At 37.2% G+C, this 16,230-nt stretch overlaps 1 protein-coding gene across 1 annotated transcript; it reads left to right on the top strand.

The window, feature by feature from the left end:
• Positions 1 to 6,401: 6,401 nt before the first annotated feature.
• Positions 6,402 to 15,373, top strand: yars2 (tyrosyl-tRNA synthetase 2, mitochondrial). The gene is made up of 6 exons (XM_084095338.1): positions 6,402 to 6,977; positions 7,922 to 8,157; positions 9,674 to 9,841; positions 11,402 to 11,557; positions 12,327 to 12,497; positions 14,004 to 15,373. Exons 1-6 carry the CDS (start codon positions 6,435 to 6,437, stop codon positions 14,161 to 14,163), a joined length of 1,434 nt encoding a protein of 477 aa, XP_083951464.1. The 5' UTR covers positions 6,402 to 6,434; the 3' UTR covers positions 14,164 to 15,373.
• The last annotated feature ends 857 nt before the right edge of the window (positions 15,374 to 16,230 follow it).

The following is a 16,230-nucleotide window of genomic DNA, read 5'->3' as shown; positions in this document are numbered from 1 at the left end:
TGCTGTCAGTGTCTTCCTGCATCTCCACACGTGATTTCATTTCCGTCCTGTATGAATGCGTTTCACATGTTCGTCTTCTGTCCCTCCAGCAGTCCGTCGCTCGTCTCCGCTCGTCTCTCAACTTCACAGTGAAGTCTCATTCTTCAACGACTTTTTCACTTCCCTATATGAACCAGAAAGAGAGGCTAATAGTGTAAAACATGTCCGTGAAGTTGCATCACACAGAAGGCGTTTTTGCATTCCACTGCTGCTTTTCCAGTGCTTTTGTTTGTACACATGCGCTAGATGGATGTGTTTGACTCCGGCGCTGTTTACTCCTGGTATTAAGATGTGTTTCGGTCGATCGGATCACAAGTGGACGACACTAAATACAGGTGTAAACGGTCTAAAACGTTTTTCGACACTACATACAGAGGGAGTTGAAAACACATTCGGCCGGATTGCTTTCGTAGTGTAAACGCTCATGTTGTTGAATGTGTTCAAACAGCCACTAAAGTCCGTCTTCTCTCAGTCTACTGATCTAATGAGTGACATTATGGGAAGAGCTCGAGCCAGACGGGATTTAAACTTTATCGGCTGAAGACCCAAGTTTGATTTGAAGATGATAAACATACCAAGCACAATGTTCTCCATTCCTGATTTCTAACACACACTCACAGCGTTCGGCTGGTCTTGTGTCTGTCAGAGCAGAAACTAAAGCTGATTCTCTCCGTGTGTTTTCCGTTGTCTCCGGTTGTGTTCATATGAGAAACGTGAGAAAAGTCAGTATGATGATTCATCTAGAGAACTTGGATTGATACCTAGATGTTATGATTTGATACCTATGTTACCTCCCTCGGGAACGCGATTGGGCAGGTTTTTTAAAGCCCTATGAAATCATAATTGAAGTTATTTGGCTTTTAGTATGAAAAGTGTTACTGTTACTCTTAGGGCCCTATTTTAATGATCTGAAACGCAAGTATCAAGTGCGAAACGCAAGTAACTTTGTGGACGGATCTCAGGCGCTGTTGCTATTATACCGGCGGGATAAATGACTCTTGCGCCCGACGCAAATCTAAAATTTGTTGGTCTGAAGTAGCTTCATTACTCATAGGTGTGGTTTGGGCGTAACGTGAAATAAACCAATCAGAGCGACATCTCACACTCCCTTTAAGAGCAGGCGCGCTTGTTCCATGGCGGATTGCTATTATAACGGCGGATTTGCCAGGAGCGGTTCACAGCCGAGGAGACCGACGTTCTCGTCAGGGCCGTAAAACACAGAGAAGTGACATTGGGGATGGAGAAACACACCCAGATTAGCTTCGGTTAAACAGCGTATGATAATTTGGGTAAATGTGTAAGCTAGATTTATGCTTATTTTTTCACATCTTCATGGACACAACAATGATTTCCCTCATGTGGAATATTTTTCCTTGTAATAACCTATGATTTGCAAAAATGAAAACTGCTGCTTCTGTGTAGATGAGAGAATCAAAGTGTGTGTGTGTTGTGCACAAGCTGATTATGGCCATGCATGCGCCCTTAGAATAGCATCTGTATAACATGCGCAACGCGCCGCTGACTTTAGACGAGGTTTCTCCTGGTCTGTGGCGGAATTGTTTTCTGAAACTAGAAAATAGCACCAGGGAACGTTTGCGCCGGAACACGCCTCCTCTTTTCGCTGAACCGCCCCTGGGAACGCAAATTCATTCCCTAATTTACTGACGTGGGTCTGTGGAGGGAAAAGTCCGCTGTGCGCGGGTGCAAAATAGGAATGATACATGCGTCAGTGTACAAAGTCAATTGCGCTGAGTGCAAGATAGGGCCCTTAATGTTATCTATAAGCAACAGTAGTGTGTTTCAAAAATATTTTTTAAATAATTGCATTTAGAAGAAACATATAAGCGTTCAAATCTTAGTCTCTCACTTCCGCCAATCAATGATTTTGATGACATCACTCTGCACTTCAGATACTCATCAGATTTTCTGTCCAATCAAATAATCTGAATCTGAAGCTCCGCCCCCTACATTATAAATAGACACTTAGACACGCAAATAGTCACTTTTTCACACATTTACTATTTTCTACATGGTGAATGTCACATAGTGCACTATATAGGGCATAGGGAACGACAGTGTACATATGCTTTACATTTGAGCGAATGAAGTTTGGTTTCACGTTAGTGTCACGCGAACCGTCCAGAGACACGACACACAGAGCGGATCATATGATCGAGTCGCCGCAGAACAGAAAACGTATCGGACGCATTGAATTCTGCACATAATGCTGTATTTTAAAGCGATATTGAGGAGATTAGGAGGAAACTGCGGCTTTACTGAGTTCAACAGCTCTGGCTGAGCCATGATATAAACTAAACGCTATTGGCTATCTAGAAAAAGGGGAGGAGCTGTTCGATATGCCCCGCCCTGTCTTGCTGTTTCAGTGGAAATTACGTCAACACACTGAATAATGCCATGCGTTTCAAGGCACTTCAGTGGACCTTTGTTATGCAAACCTGGCAACCCTGGTTCACGCAGTCGACGGCGATTAAACTGCTGGAGGTCATCGAGTCTTTTGGTTGCTAATCGTTCCACAGCGTGTCGCTTCTCATCTGCATAAAGTTGAACACTTCTTAACAGTCGCACAAAAAACATTTGTCATTGAAAATGGTCGCACTGTTGCTCAAAACGCCGTCAATCTGTCACATTCAAGCAATGCCAGCTGAGATGCACTTAAACTGTAACGTTATGTTTGTAACTGGAAATGCTGAAGCTTTGTTACCCTGTCAATAGCGGTGGCTTCACCGCGACAATGACGGCCCACCGCGGCATTGTCTCGACTTTTGATAAATGCTTTTTAACGGCTCAGATGTTGTACATGCGTCTAGGTATTATGCACTACCTAGATTATTGTTGATTGACATTTAGTCTTTTTATACTAAAGCAAAGGTATCTTTATTAATATATATATATACATATATATATATATATATATATATATATCAGATGTTGTGAAATGAACGAGTTTTATGTAGTGCAATGTAAATATGGGGTAAGATTTGTCATCGAACGACACTTGCATGGGAATTCATGTCGTGATTTCCACATTCCTTTTTAATTCCCGCAGCGTGAGGACCTGCACACTTCGACCCCACATGGAATAATAAACATATTGAAAGATGAATCATCAGTTTTGGTTATATCCCAACTGCTACCTCTAGTATGGGTTAGGGGTATGTCATAATTTGACTTAGTGTGTCATAATTATGACTTCTGTCATTTGACTCAGCCCAGCCATTAGTAGCAGCCAATTAGTAGACATAACAATGTCATAGCTACACCCTAGCAACCAGTTACAATACCCTAACAACCACTTCCATTGAAAAAAAGTGAGAGGGATACGTTTGGATCAGAACATCATAGAGATAAGTGGGTGACCTCTTTTGACTCAGACTGGCAAGTAGTCTTTAAATATCTGGAAACATTCTAGCCATGCCCTAGCAACCATTTAGAGCACCCTAGCAACCGTATGGCAGCATGAAGAAGCCATATCTCAGCACCAGAGTGACATAGAGACACGACGATTGGCTTTTTTGATTTGGTCAAACATGTAGTCAATTAGTATCATCCTGGTAACTGTCTAGCCACACCCTAGCAACCATTTAGAAGACCCTAGCAACCATATGGCAGCATGAATAAGCCATATTTCAGCACCAGGAAATTGAAGATATATATATGAGGTTTGACTTAATGAGGCAGTCATTATTATATACCAAGTTCATATTATGGCATAAAAAGTAGAAATTATGACATTCAAAGTCCATATTATGACATACTAAGTCAAAGACATGAGAAAAAATGATGACATAAAAAGCACAAATTATGACATTCAAAGTCATTTTTGACACTCAAATTATGCCAATAAGTCAAAATTATTTTTGAATTATGAATTAAAAAAACGTTGATTATAATTTTTGATTTTATTTAATAATTTTGAATTATGTCATAATTAGGACTTGCTGTGTCCATTTTTTTTGTCAATTGTGACAGTATGTAAATTTATATTTCATAATTTTGATTTTTAATCTCATAAATATGATTTTGTATATCATAATTATAACTGTGTCATAATAAGAACTTCTTATGTCATAATTAAGATTTACCAAAGCATAATTTTTTCCTTTTATAGCAGAAATGGGCTTCCATACATATGACATAAGTGATGATTTTTGCCATAAAGCAGGATATTGGAAAGCTCTGATCTTCATTCAGCTCTGATTTAGCTCTCGGGGTGTTCGAGCTCCTCACCTGATGTACTGTACTGTGATCCCTGAGATCTCAGGTAAAGAATAGAGGTACTGATGATATAGATAGATCATCAACTATAACTGCCTGTGACACAAATCCAGACAGATTCTCTGTTGTAAGACGCACTCCCTGCTGTCACACTGTCAGGACATTTAAGAAAATTAGTCATTAATGCAGTAAAACACGTTTTGTGTGCATCGTTTTGTGTGTGCCCAGTTATTATTATAGCAGTTCATATGATTTGACATGTAAATGTGATGTTTAAATCCCAGCTGAATTCATCCTCCCACCTCATTCACTTGTTAGTACACTTGTGTTCTTCGGACATTTCTGATTCATTCATCACACTGGAAATGAAAGTCAAGTGCATTGCATTGCATATGCGTGCTATTGTTGTATATTGAAAATGTATGCATACATGAAATTTGCATGATATATTCATACTATTTCTGCAGTATACAGTAAGTAGTGTGATATTCAGGTGCCTTAGATCCAGATTGTAAGAAACTGCATGACATGGATGAATGAAACTCACTTTACGGCAAAAATCTGTAACTGTTTTATTAAGTATCAAATCAAGTGTTATTATAATCTTCAGACAAGGTCACAATATTCCCAAGAAGATTTTTTTTTTTTTTTTTGGTCTTGTAATATTTGCTGATTGAGCAAACCTATGCATACAGTATTAAGTTGTTTTCTCTTTTCATGTTATCCCTTTTTTCAGATTAAAATGATATGTTTGATTGTCAGCAAATTTGCTTTTGTAACTAGAGTGCTTGATGTTTTATTGTAGAAGGGATTTTAACAATGTCATATCAGGGAATTGTGTCTTGGTCTTCCCCGTTAGTCGCTGTAGCTCAGGTCACTGCCTCTGACAGCGTTATTTCTAATAAATGCTTGATTTTAAAGAGCTGGTTGATGCACAGATCTGTGACTTTATTAGCTGATTATTAATATTAATATACTGCTGCAAAAAGGCCTGTCAGTGGTGATGTTTTTGTTGTACTTTGGCTTAATACAGGCAAATGTTTGATAAATGTATATCTAGTCCTGTCTCAAAATAAAATACATATTTGCAAAACTCAAATGTGGCAACCTATATCTTTAATATACTGTTTAAGTAGTTTGGTATAAGAGTTAAGAAGCCCAACCCAATGCTAATCTTCCAAACTTCATACTATTTGATAAAAGAAAGCACGTTGTATAGCGCCTTCCAGTGGTGTAGTCTAAAAAACACGACTTTGATCACATTACATGAACGATTACATATACTTTACATACATTGTCATAATTAGGATCCTGTACAAATTCTTTCTTCGTCGATACTATTTAGAATCTTTTAAGATTAATTTAGAATCTAAAATAGTTTATCTAACTGTTTTTGAAATATTTAACTAGTTATTTGTGTTTTTCTGTATTATTCTTTAATAATTACAATTAAAATAAAGGCTACTCAGCACTTTTTTTCTTTCTTTTTTTTTTTTAGTCTATCCGCAATGTCACGTGGTACGTGTTACTTTTCTCAGCGCCGGTCAGTGTGGACCAATCACAGTCGTTTCTTATTACATAAATATTTTTTTTTAATCATTATTCATTTTTATATTATTATTTTTTTAAATGTCAATCCGTAGAACTAACATAATGTAAATGATTGTACTTTTTTATGTGTTTTATTTCGCAATAAAGACGAAAAAGCCCAGAGAATTGAGTGAGGTTCAATGGAGGATTTGGATTTTTAGGCCACCGCACGCTTCCTAGTGAGTCTCAATGAAAACAGTTATTAAAGGGATAGTTCACCCCAAAATGAAAATCCTATCATTTACTCACCCTCAAGTTGCTCCGAGCCTGTTGAACACACACACAAAAAATTTTTTTGGAAGAATATTGGTAACCAAACAGTTGAAGAGCACCATTGACTTCCATAATTTGGAAAAACAATACTATTGAAGTCAATTCGGCCCGTCAACTGTTTGGCTACTAACATTCTTCAAAATATCTTATTTGTGTTCAACAAAAGACAGAAAAGAAAGAACAGAATTTTCATATTTGGGGTGAACTGTCCCTTTAATTGCTACTCTACTCACTTTTTTCTACACTCCCACATCTGTCCACTAGGTGGCGAACGTGTCCGTCAAAAAAATAAAAACATGGCTGCGTCCATTGTGCGGTCATGCCGCATCGTGTCTACAGTTAAATCACATAACATATTAACAAAATCATCTTATTTAAGGGCTTTATTCCACTGTTCTTCGTCTACAAGAAGCGGACTCCTCTTATCCCTGCATAACCGAGGCCTCCTGAAGGAGTCGTTCCCTGAGCATGCAGCTCAAGCCGAGCTCCCGGATCTGCTCCGGTCCGGTCCTCAGACCGTGTACTGTGGTTTCGACCCGACCGCGGACAGCCTGCACGCCGGGAACCTGCTCGCTATCATCGGCCTGATGCACTTCCGAGCCGCGGGGCATGAGGTTATCGCGGTGCTCGGTGGAGCCACGGCGCTGATCGGGGACCCGAGCGGGAGGTCTGCCGAGAGAGAGCGCCTCTCCCCGGCCACGGTGGAGCAGAACGCCCGCGGGATCACGGAGAGCTTCCACCGGCTCTTCACCCACCACGAGCTGCACTTCTCCCCGGACCCGAGCAGACTAGGCCGGCTGACGGTGCTCAATAACCGCAGCTGGTACAAGGACTGGCAGGTAGTGATGTTTTTTTTTTTTTTTTTTTTTTGCGTAATTATAAATCAGTACAAAAGGAAATAATACTGAACAATGAACATGTGGGGAAACAGAGAAGAGGGAAAATAAATAACAATAATAATAAAAAATTACAATTTAGAAAAAAACGTTCTAAAATACAGGATGTTTTCAAAGCTTTTTTATTGGAGGGGATATTTTGAAGTGATGACAATAATAACTAAATCATAAGCAAATACTTTGCAGTTAGGTTTGAACTTAAGGTATCTTGCTTTGTGAATATTTAATTGTGGGTATTTACACATCATACAAAAAATATATATATATCATCTAGCTTTTTATTTTAATGTTTGAACCTTGAACCCAGATCACTACTCTACGGGTTTTTGGAAGTTCAAGTCCATTTAATAACTTTATATATATATATATATATATATATATATATATATATATATATATATATATATATATATATATTTATATTATCATAAATTCTGCCATATAAACAGTATATAAACCATAAAATAATTAGAACACCATTTACTTTACATTATTATAATTAGTATTATTATAATTGTTAAATTTAATTTACTGCCACACTTTAATATGTGAATTATTTAATCAGACCACTGAATATGTAGCGTTGTCAGGCTTTTATTTGTGCTTAATGAATGAAACAACGGCTTTTACATTTGACCTGCCACAAGATGGCGCTGTTTTCTTTTCTTTTTGTATCAGGATATTTTTTTTATTTTTTTATTTTTAATTATAAAACCATTTCAAATAACAAACAGGCATTACTATTATCATTGTTAAACACATTGACAATAAAACCAAGCAGCATATCGTGAAGAGATGGCAGTGTTTTCGACACAGCTGCTGATGCTTCAAATCTTTTCCCGAAACAATCAGAGAAGAGCTTGTTTTCTCCGTCCTCCTCCTGGCAGGTGCTGGAGTTCTTCTCGGAGGTCGGCCGGTGTTTTCGGATGGGCTCGATGCTCAGCAGACACAGCGTGCAGTCTCGGCTGAAGAGCGCCGAGGGCATGAGCTTCAGCGAGTTCTCATACCAGCTCTTCCAGGCCTTCGACTTCTACCGTCTTCATCAGATCCACGGCTGCAGGATCCAGCTCGGAGGAACCGATCAGCTCGGGAACATCATGAGCGGACACGAGCTCATACACAGGTACACGAGTTCACACACGAGCTCATACACAGGTACACGAGTTCACACACGAGCTCATACACAGGTACACGAGTTCACACACGAGCTCATACACAGGTACACAAGTTCACACACGAGCTCATACACAGGTACACGAGTTCACACACGAGCTCATACACAGGTACACGAGTTCACACACGAGCTCATACACAGGTACACAAGTTCACACACGAGCTCATACACAGGTACACAAGCTGACACACAGTACTACACGCACGCAGACACACACACACACACACTCTCACTCTCTCTCTCTCTCTCTCTCTCTCTCTCTCTATATATATACATACATACATACATCATGGTATCATGCAGACACACACACACACACACACTCTCTCTCTCTCTCTCTCTCTCTCTCTCTCTCTCTCTATATATATATATATATATATACACACACACACATACATACATCATGGTATCATGCAGACACACACACACACACTCTCTCTCTCTCTCTCTCTCTCTCTCTCTCTCTCTCTCTCTCTCTCTATATATATATATATATATATACATATATACACACATGATACCATGATGTATGTGTGTGTGTATATATAAATTAAATTGAAAAAATGAATGATTTTCTGAAATAGAAATCTTTTGTATCATTATAAATGTCTTTAATACTTTAATACTAAAAATTAATATTTTAATTCAGAAAGGATGCATTAAATTTATCAAAAGTGACAGTAAAAACATTTATAATGTTACAAAAGATCATTTCAGATAAATGCTGTTCTTTTAAACTTTCTGTCCATCAAAAAATCCTGAAAATGAAAAAATGATTATGGTTTCCACTAATAAATGAAGCAGCACAACTGTTTTCATATAATAAATCATCATATTAGAGTGATTGAAGGATCATGTGACACTGAAGACTGGAGTAATGATGCTGAAAATTCAGCTTTGATCACAGGAATAAATTACATTTTACTATATACTCACATAGAAAACTGATATTTTGAATTGTAATAATATTTCACAATTTTTACTGTATTTTTGATCAAATAAATGCAGGCTTGGTGAGCAGAAGAGACTTCTTTCAAAAACATTAAGTAATCTTACCAACCTCAACCGGTTCTGTATGTGCAGTAGGACATGGTGTACTGTCATATTTTCAGACATGTACCATGGTAAATAGCATGGTAATACCACAATACTCTTTATAAGGACTATCTGTGCATATTAACAGTATAATTTTTAAGCATGGCATAATAAAAATGTGTGTTTTTGGTAATGAAGGACCATAATATTTTATATATATATGTATATATGTGTGTGTATATGTTAAAAATAAGACTTTATATTATCTGCTTCCATTACTGGCAATAGATATTTCCTTAATTTATAATGAAAATGAGCTCAATTTTACTACAAATAAGTATGTGTGGCATAAAATAAAACGCTTGTTCTTATGCAAACGTCATGAAATAGCAGAGCCTCTGATGTGTGATCTTGTTTTGTTCTTGTGCAGAAAGACAGGAGAGGAAGTGTTCGGCCTGACGGTTCCTCTCGTCACGACCTCGATGGGAGATAAACTGGGGAAGACGGCTGGAAACGCTGTGTGGCTCAACCCCGATAAAACATCCCCGTTTGAGTTCTACCAGTACTTCCTCCGGCTGCCCGATAACAGCGTCGAAGCGTGAGTCTGCACACACAGAGCGTGACGTCAGGTCCTGATGAAGGAAAAGAGCTTTTAAACTGACCCCAAACTTTTGAACAGTAATGATAGGGGTGTAATGATACACTCATGTCACGATTCGATACATATCACGATACTGAACTCACGATACGATATTATTGCGATACTCCAAGACAAATCCAAGAATTTCGTTTTTTTTTTTTTTTTTTTTTTCATGTCATCACATTGTTTAGAGCATAAGAAACATTTTTGAAAAATGATATTTTATTCATATGTTATGCTATGTCCTCTGTAGTGACACCAGGACTCCAGGACATGAAATTATATATATATGCAAAAACAATGGGATTTTATTTTCAATCACCAATACATTTTTGGGGTTTCAGGATTTATTTGAACTAAAATTTGTATAAAGATGATTCTCAACTATGTTATGAAAGATATAACGGAATTAATTGATGCACCATTTTACTTTATGCAACATGTGGGTAAAATGGCCATAAATTAATATTCCCATTCAATGCAACGTATCCATACACCGTATCTAATGTGTGTTCTTGGAGCAACATTTAATGAAAAAAGAAGTGTAATAATTGGAGTAATAATTAGCAAAATCTTAATAATAATATCTAATATTTCATAGGAATATTGATGTATAATTTATCTCCATATTCACTTGTGTCTCACAGAATGCCTGATAAACATGATGTAAGTCCTGATGTCTCTACATGTATGAAATCAAAGCTCTGTCCTGGAACAGAAAGTCATTTGTTGATTTGAAACCCCATAACGTTTTCCTGAGATGTTGGATTATGAAATACAATTTGAAAAGTAGTCCGATTTAAATTATAATAACAATACATTATCATATTTCCATAAGTGCTACATTTGATCCCTAAATTAATGTCAGACATTTTTAAAGACCAAGGAGAAGTTGTTTTCATGGTGAAACCTCCAAACATTTGGTGTCTCTGAAAAGTCCTGAATGTGGTGTGATCCAGGTGTGACATGTGACATGTATGATGTCAGAGAAACTCACTAAAATATAATGTCCAATACAGTGGACAAAAGTCTATTCCTGGGTCCCAGGAGGATATGATAAAAGGTTAACAAAAAATTAACTGTTGATTAAAAAGCTAAATTTGGTGTAAATGAATAGGCTTGGACTTGGTGCTGGAAACTCAAAGCACAGGACAATAGAGACACCAGAATTATTCTGAAGCTGAAAATAATGCATTATTTTAGACAAATATGCTTGTTCTCTTTCACTGACTAGATATATTTAAAATAACGTAGGCCACTTTTTACTAACATCAGACATCTGGCATTATCAGGACCCACACATATTCCCCCATTGCATTATTATACACTATATTCAACATTATAAATAGTAGTTTAATGTAGTACTGACACTAAAACTCTGAAAACTTGAATTTTAATTTGGGTGAACTATCCACCATACATATTGTTGCATTTTTTGTATTGCGCTTTATTGTTACAGCCCTAAAGTAATGCCCGTTTAGCTCCTTCAGCTTGACGGAAACGCTTGTTATCCTCCAGGTACCTGAAGCTCTTCACGTTCCTGCCGTTAGCTGAGGTGGAGAAGGTGATGGAGCAGCAGAGACGGGACCCGGGCAAGCGGACCGCACACAAACGCCTGGCCGCTGAAGTCACCAAGCTAGTCCACGGGAAAGAGGGGTTAGAGAGTGCTAAAAGGCAAGAGCAGATCCTCACTTCTGATCTCTGCCTGTAAAGTCAACATGATATCAAAAGCACACCTATTTACTGTACAGAGGGTATGCGTGTGACGTCACAGTCGGCCGGAGGGACTGCGGTCACATGCTGAGTGGCAAAAAGACTGAGCGGCAGCATTGGTTTTCAGTGTTAATCCCGCAAAAAACACACAAAACACATCTAAAACGGGAAAGAGCTTTGAGATTGACTAGATTTGACAATAAATCTGAGGTATATTTTTACAAAGCTACAGAACAGAGAAGCAAATGAATCGCTGCAATTCACAGAAATAACTGGACTCCAGGCAGTGAAAGGTGGATTTGCAGTTATCATTTTGTGTCAATATGCTGAATTTAGGGGTAAAATCATACTCTATATATAGTATTGTTATATATTGTATTGATAACTCATCAATTAAATATTTACCATCATATATTTAGCATAATTGATCCGTCAATGCATAAACCCTCTATTCATGCACATTCCTGCTCCAGTTTTGCATGATTCTTTAGTATGATTCATCAAAATATTTAAATGAACTTGCTTTGCTTCAGATGCAACTTTTTATTTTTTTGACTTCTTTGTTTGATTCATTGATCCAATCAATTCCAGATGGATAAAATCAATTCCTTTTAGTCTCATTGTTTGTTCTATAAATGCTTCATTAATGTTACTTTTATATATTTTTGCATGCAATGCTTTATTAATGTTACTCATATATATATATATGCATGCATGTACACACACGCAGGTGCACCAATGCTCTGTACCACAGCAGTATTCAGGCCCTGGAGCAGATGAGTGACACTGAACTCCAGGATCTTTTCCGAGAGGCTCCGTTCCATGAGCTGTTCCTGGATCCCGGGACGACGGTGCTGGACGCCTGCAGACGGGCACAAGCCATTCCCGAGGGACCGCGAGGGTGAGAGACGCCTGAATCTGACTAATAATGTTTTGGAATGTTCCGTTTAAAAGTAACACATGCTCTTGACACATTTTGATACATTGTTACGTTTTAGTCAAGAGTGACACTTTTAAGTAGAATCTCGATTCAAACACCCACGCGATCCCATTCCTAAACCTTTGACTAAATCACACGGGAACATTCAGATCTGCGTTCTGAGCCAGAGAGAGCCGTTATCATGCTTAGGTATTAAACAGCTTCACAAACTGTCTTTTCAACCACATGGTGTTACAAATATTCATATTATCACAGAACTACTGGGATAAAAGTTTATAATTTGGATATAAACACTGATGACTATGGAAGTGATCAAAACAGAGTAAATCACCTTTTGAAAGTAACATGGCACTTCAAATAAAGATTGTATCAATTACATCATTACACCAGTAGGTGGCGACAAGTGACTGTTTAAAAATGCATGTCATTGAATCATTCATTCAAGTGATTCGTTAAAAAACACTGATTCATACAGTATCCATCTAAAGTATTAATGAGTGAGTCATTGAATCATTCACTCAAAAAAAATCATTCATATTTATTAGTTTTGTCAAAACCTCTAGTAAATCAGTCCGATTAATAACAGTCAAGAAGAACGAGCAGATCGACCCGAACTTCCTTCGTAAGCATGACTTGTGCAGGATGTTTCACAGTGGTATTTTATTTTATGTTTTATACCTCTGCTACATTTAAGATGTGCTTATTATAACCGTGTTATTTCTCCATTAACACACTGAACTGCACGCTTCAGAAAGCAGTTGTTGCTAAAATGGGTAGCACTTTATTTTACAGTCCTTTTCCCCATGTACTATGTAATTATTATAGTAATTGTAATAACTGGGTAATAACCCTGAACCCACCCCTAAACCTAACCTTAACCCATGTATTTACCTTATATTACCCGGTACTTTCTTAGGTATTATTATTTACATATAAGTGCACGTACCGTAAAATAAAATGCAAATGAAAAATGCTGAGAAGTCGACAAAAGGTTGTAGTTGTACTGCTGAGGAATAGTGTTAAAAATAAATTTTAACCACTGATTCGAGGGAAAACAGCATTACATGGACTTCCAAAATCAGAGGAATTGAACAGTGAAAAGCAAAGTGATGATCTCTTCCTGGCCTTATAACTGAGTTTAAGTGCAAGCCCAGCCTTAGTATCCAGCAAGCGGGCTTTATGCAAATGCATGACATTGTAACGTCGCGATAAATAATAACAGGACTGCAAACGAGGCGTTTCTGTTGCAGAGATTCACTGCCTTTGAGCTTTGTAACTTTGCAGATTGTTTACATGCACAAACAGCTTTATTAGACAATAAGGGAGAGGTTAAAGTGCATAATAGTTCCCTTTAAGCATTTTTAGCCCATATTTTAAGACCCATAGCATAAAACACCTACATTTATTTTGAAATTGCATTGATGCCTTTTTGCTTGATATAATTGACTAGTTTATTCTCTTGACTAGGTATCAGATGATCCAGGATGGTGGAGTTTGGATCAACCACCAGAGGGCAGCAAACCCAGAGCAAGTTCTGGTTCTGGGTCAGCACATTCTCTCTAATGGACTCAGCCTGATTCGAGTGGGCAAGAGAAACTTTTACATCATAAAGTGGCTTAGTATGTGAATCTCCAACTCGGATATACAACGTTTTGCACTCAAAATCGGTCCTGCAGTCCCGGCGCTCACCAGCAGTGGTCGCTAGAGGATCTGTTTCAGTTCAGGACAGTAACCTGTGCTCTGTCTGCTCAAACTCATCAAAGACTTTGAAATTATACATTGAATTGTGCTGTTGAGAAACCCCATATGAATGTCTGTGGAATATATCAAAGACATGAGAACAGACTTTGCCTTGTTTGTGCCTGTTTTATTTGGACAAATTACACGTTTTGATGTGTGAATACGCTCTTGATTTTAAATCACACTGGAAAACTGGGTTCTGTTCAACTCTTTAATTAAGTGTGATATTTTAACGTTTTTTGTTTTTGTTTTTCCAGTTCGGCTTCTGAGGTGAAACTAACATGTTGCAATATTATGTTATATATCAGTTAAATTTAAATTATTAGGTTTATATAGATCAGGTTTATTTTTAAAGCACATTTAAAAGTAACAAATGATGTACAGTAAATTCATAAAAATGCAATAAATACAAAATTATGCAGAATTAAACCCGTTCACACCAAGAACAATAACTATATTAGTGTCCACACCAACGCACGATAACGTTTTGTTTATTATAAGCGCACGCTGCGGTTTTGGTTTAAATGGTCGCTTTAAAACCCCTTTACTGTCACCGTTCTGCTAGCGGTGCACTTGTCGCTCTTTTTATTTATTGCCTTTTTTTTTCGTATCACATATTTTAGTAATTATAAATTAGGTATCATTTAAAGCTTACGAACTCAAAATTCATCCTGTGAAAACCATTTTGAAATTGGATGTTGCCTTACCATAAAAACGGTACTTAAAATTATTTTAGCGGGCTCCTCTAGTGGTCAGTTTTCATATTACAATTTATTTTAGCTACTTTATAATCAAACCTTTTCTAATCTTGACAAAACGCATATCGTCGGAAAGGTCTGAGTCTCAAGGTTCCATATTTGGTGACACTTTTGTGATTAAAGTGATAGAAATGTATTTTGTTACAGGAGAATGCATAAAAATATATTTATTTTTTTTGGTACAGCGCCTAAACAAAATCGCATAGGAACTTCACTTTTTGTGATATCAACTTCAAATTTGGAACATAACTTGGTTAGATGTATGGTTTTGATTTTATAGTAAAAATTATCTTGTAAAATATATATTTTATATAAAATAAAAAAATGTTTAGTACACTGCATTTGATTTACAGTAAATTTAAACTTCCAAAACTTTTTCATACTTTCATTTTTTTTTTTAAGTGCTTTCACTTTACAATAATCTGCCGAGTGTCTATCCAAACTCGTGATGCTTTTGTTTGCTGGCTCCTCGTGTGTTTTGTAGGAGGCTTTGGAGACGCTCTGAAGGGAGGGTGGGATCGTATGCTTTCAAAGCTAGCTCGCTATTGCTAGCCTCCGAAAATTGCCTATCCTACCTTTAAGACTATATTTTTATTACATAAATACTGTGGAACAAATCAACATTTTTATTGAGCTTTCATAAATTTGGTGTGTTGACAAGAGATGAGATGCTCATCATGGTCATCATCAGCCGTGTGTAAAGTTGTCAGATTAGAAACAGTCACAGTTCCCAAAGACTAGTTAAAAACGGTTCATGACACGCCTCACGTGACGCATGCAGACTCAAGTGTGAGTCTCAGTTCTTGTCAGGATGATTGCGAGGTCTAATCAGGGCAGTGCTATTGTTCCTGGAAATGTTTTGCCAATAGCAGCTTCTCATTACTTGGAACAACTTATTGTAAATCTTTTGTACTTCCCCTTTTTTTGTCTCAAATTTAAACATCACCTTCAGATACCAGAGACTAACACATTACAGTTAATGAAATCAAACGTATATTAGTTTCTATGAATAAATTGTGTTTATTCACATTAGACTTATGAAGTTTTTAAAAAACGAATTTCTTAAACCCATATAACTTTTAGATTTAATATATCCAATTATTTTTGAACAATGGGTTTTTCCCCTCAGGATTTCAAGGACAATACTGAGAAAACATCAATAGGCAGTGACTATTTCTCGTCTTTTAGTAATTGTT

The sequence above is a fragment of the Abramis brama genome, assembly GCF_963993115.1.
Source record: "Abramis brama genome assembly, chromosome: 20".
Lineage (NCBI taxonomy): Eukaryota > Metazoa > Chordata > Actinopteri > Cypriniformes > Leuciscidae > Abramis > Abramis brama.
The sequence above is the reverse complement of the archived record's forward strand: the minus strand, read 5'-3'. Positions and strand labels throughout refer to the sequence as shown.

Coding starts and splice junctions, on each gene's coding strand:
- yars2 (XM_084095338.1), top strand. CDS start 6,435: ATGGCTGCGTCCATTGTGCGGTCATGCCGCATCGTGTCTACAGTTAAA. Junction 8,158..9,673: donor GGACACGAGCTCATACACAG/GTACACGAGTTC, acceptor GTTCTTGTGCAG/AAAGACAGGAGAGGAAGTGT. Junction 12,498..14,003: donor ATTCCCGAGGGACCGCGAGG/GTGAGAGACGCC, acceptor TCTCTTGACTAG/GTATCAGATGATCCAGGATG.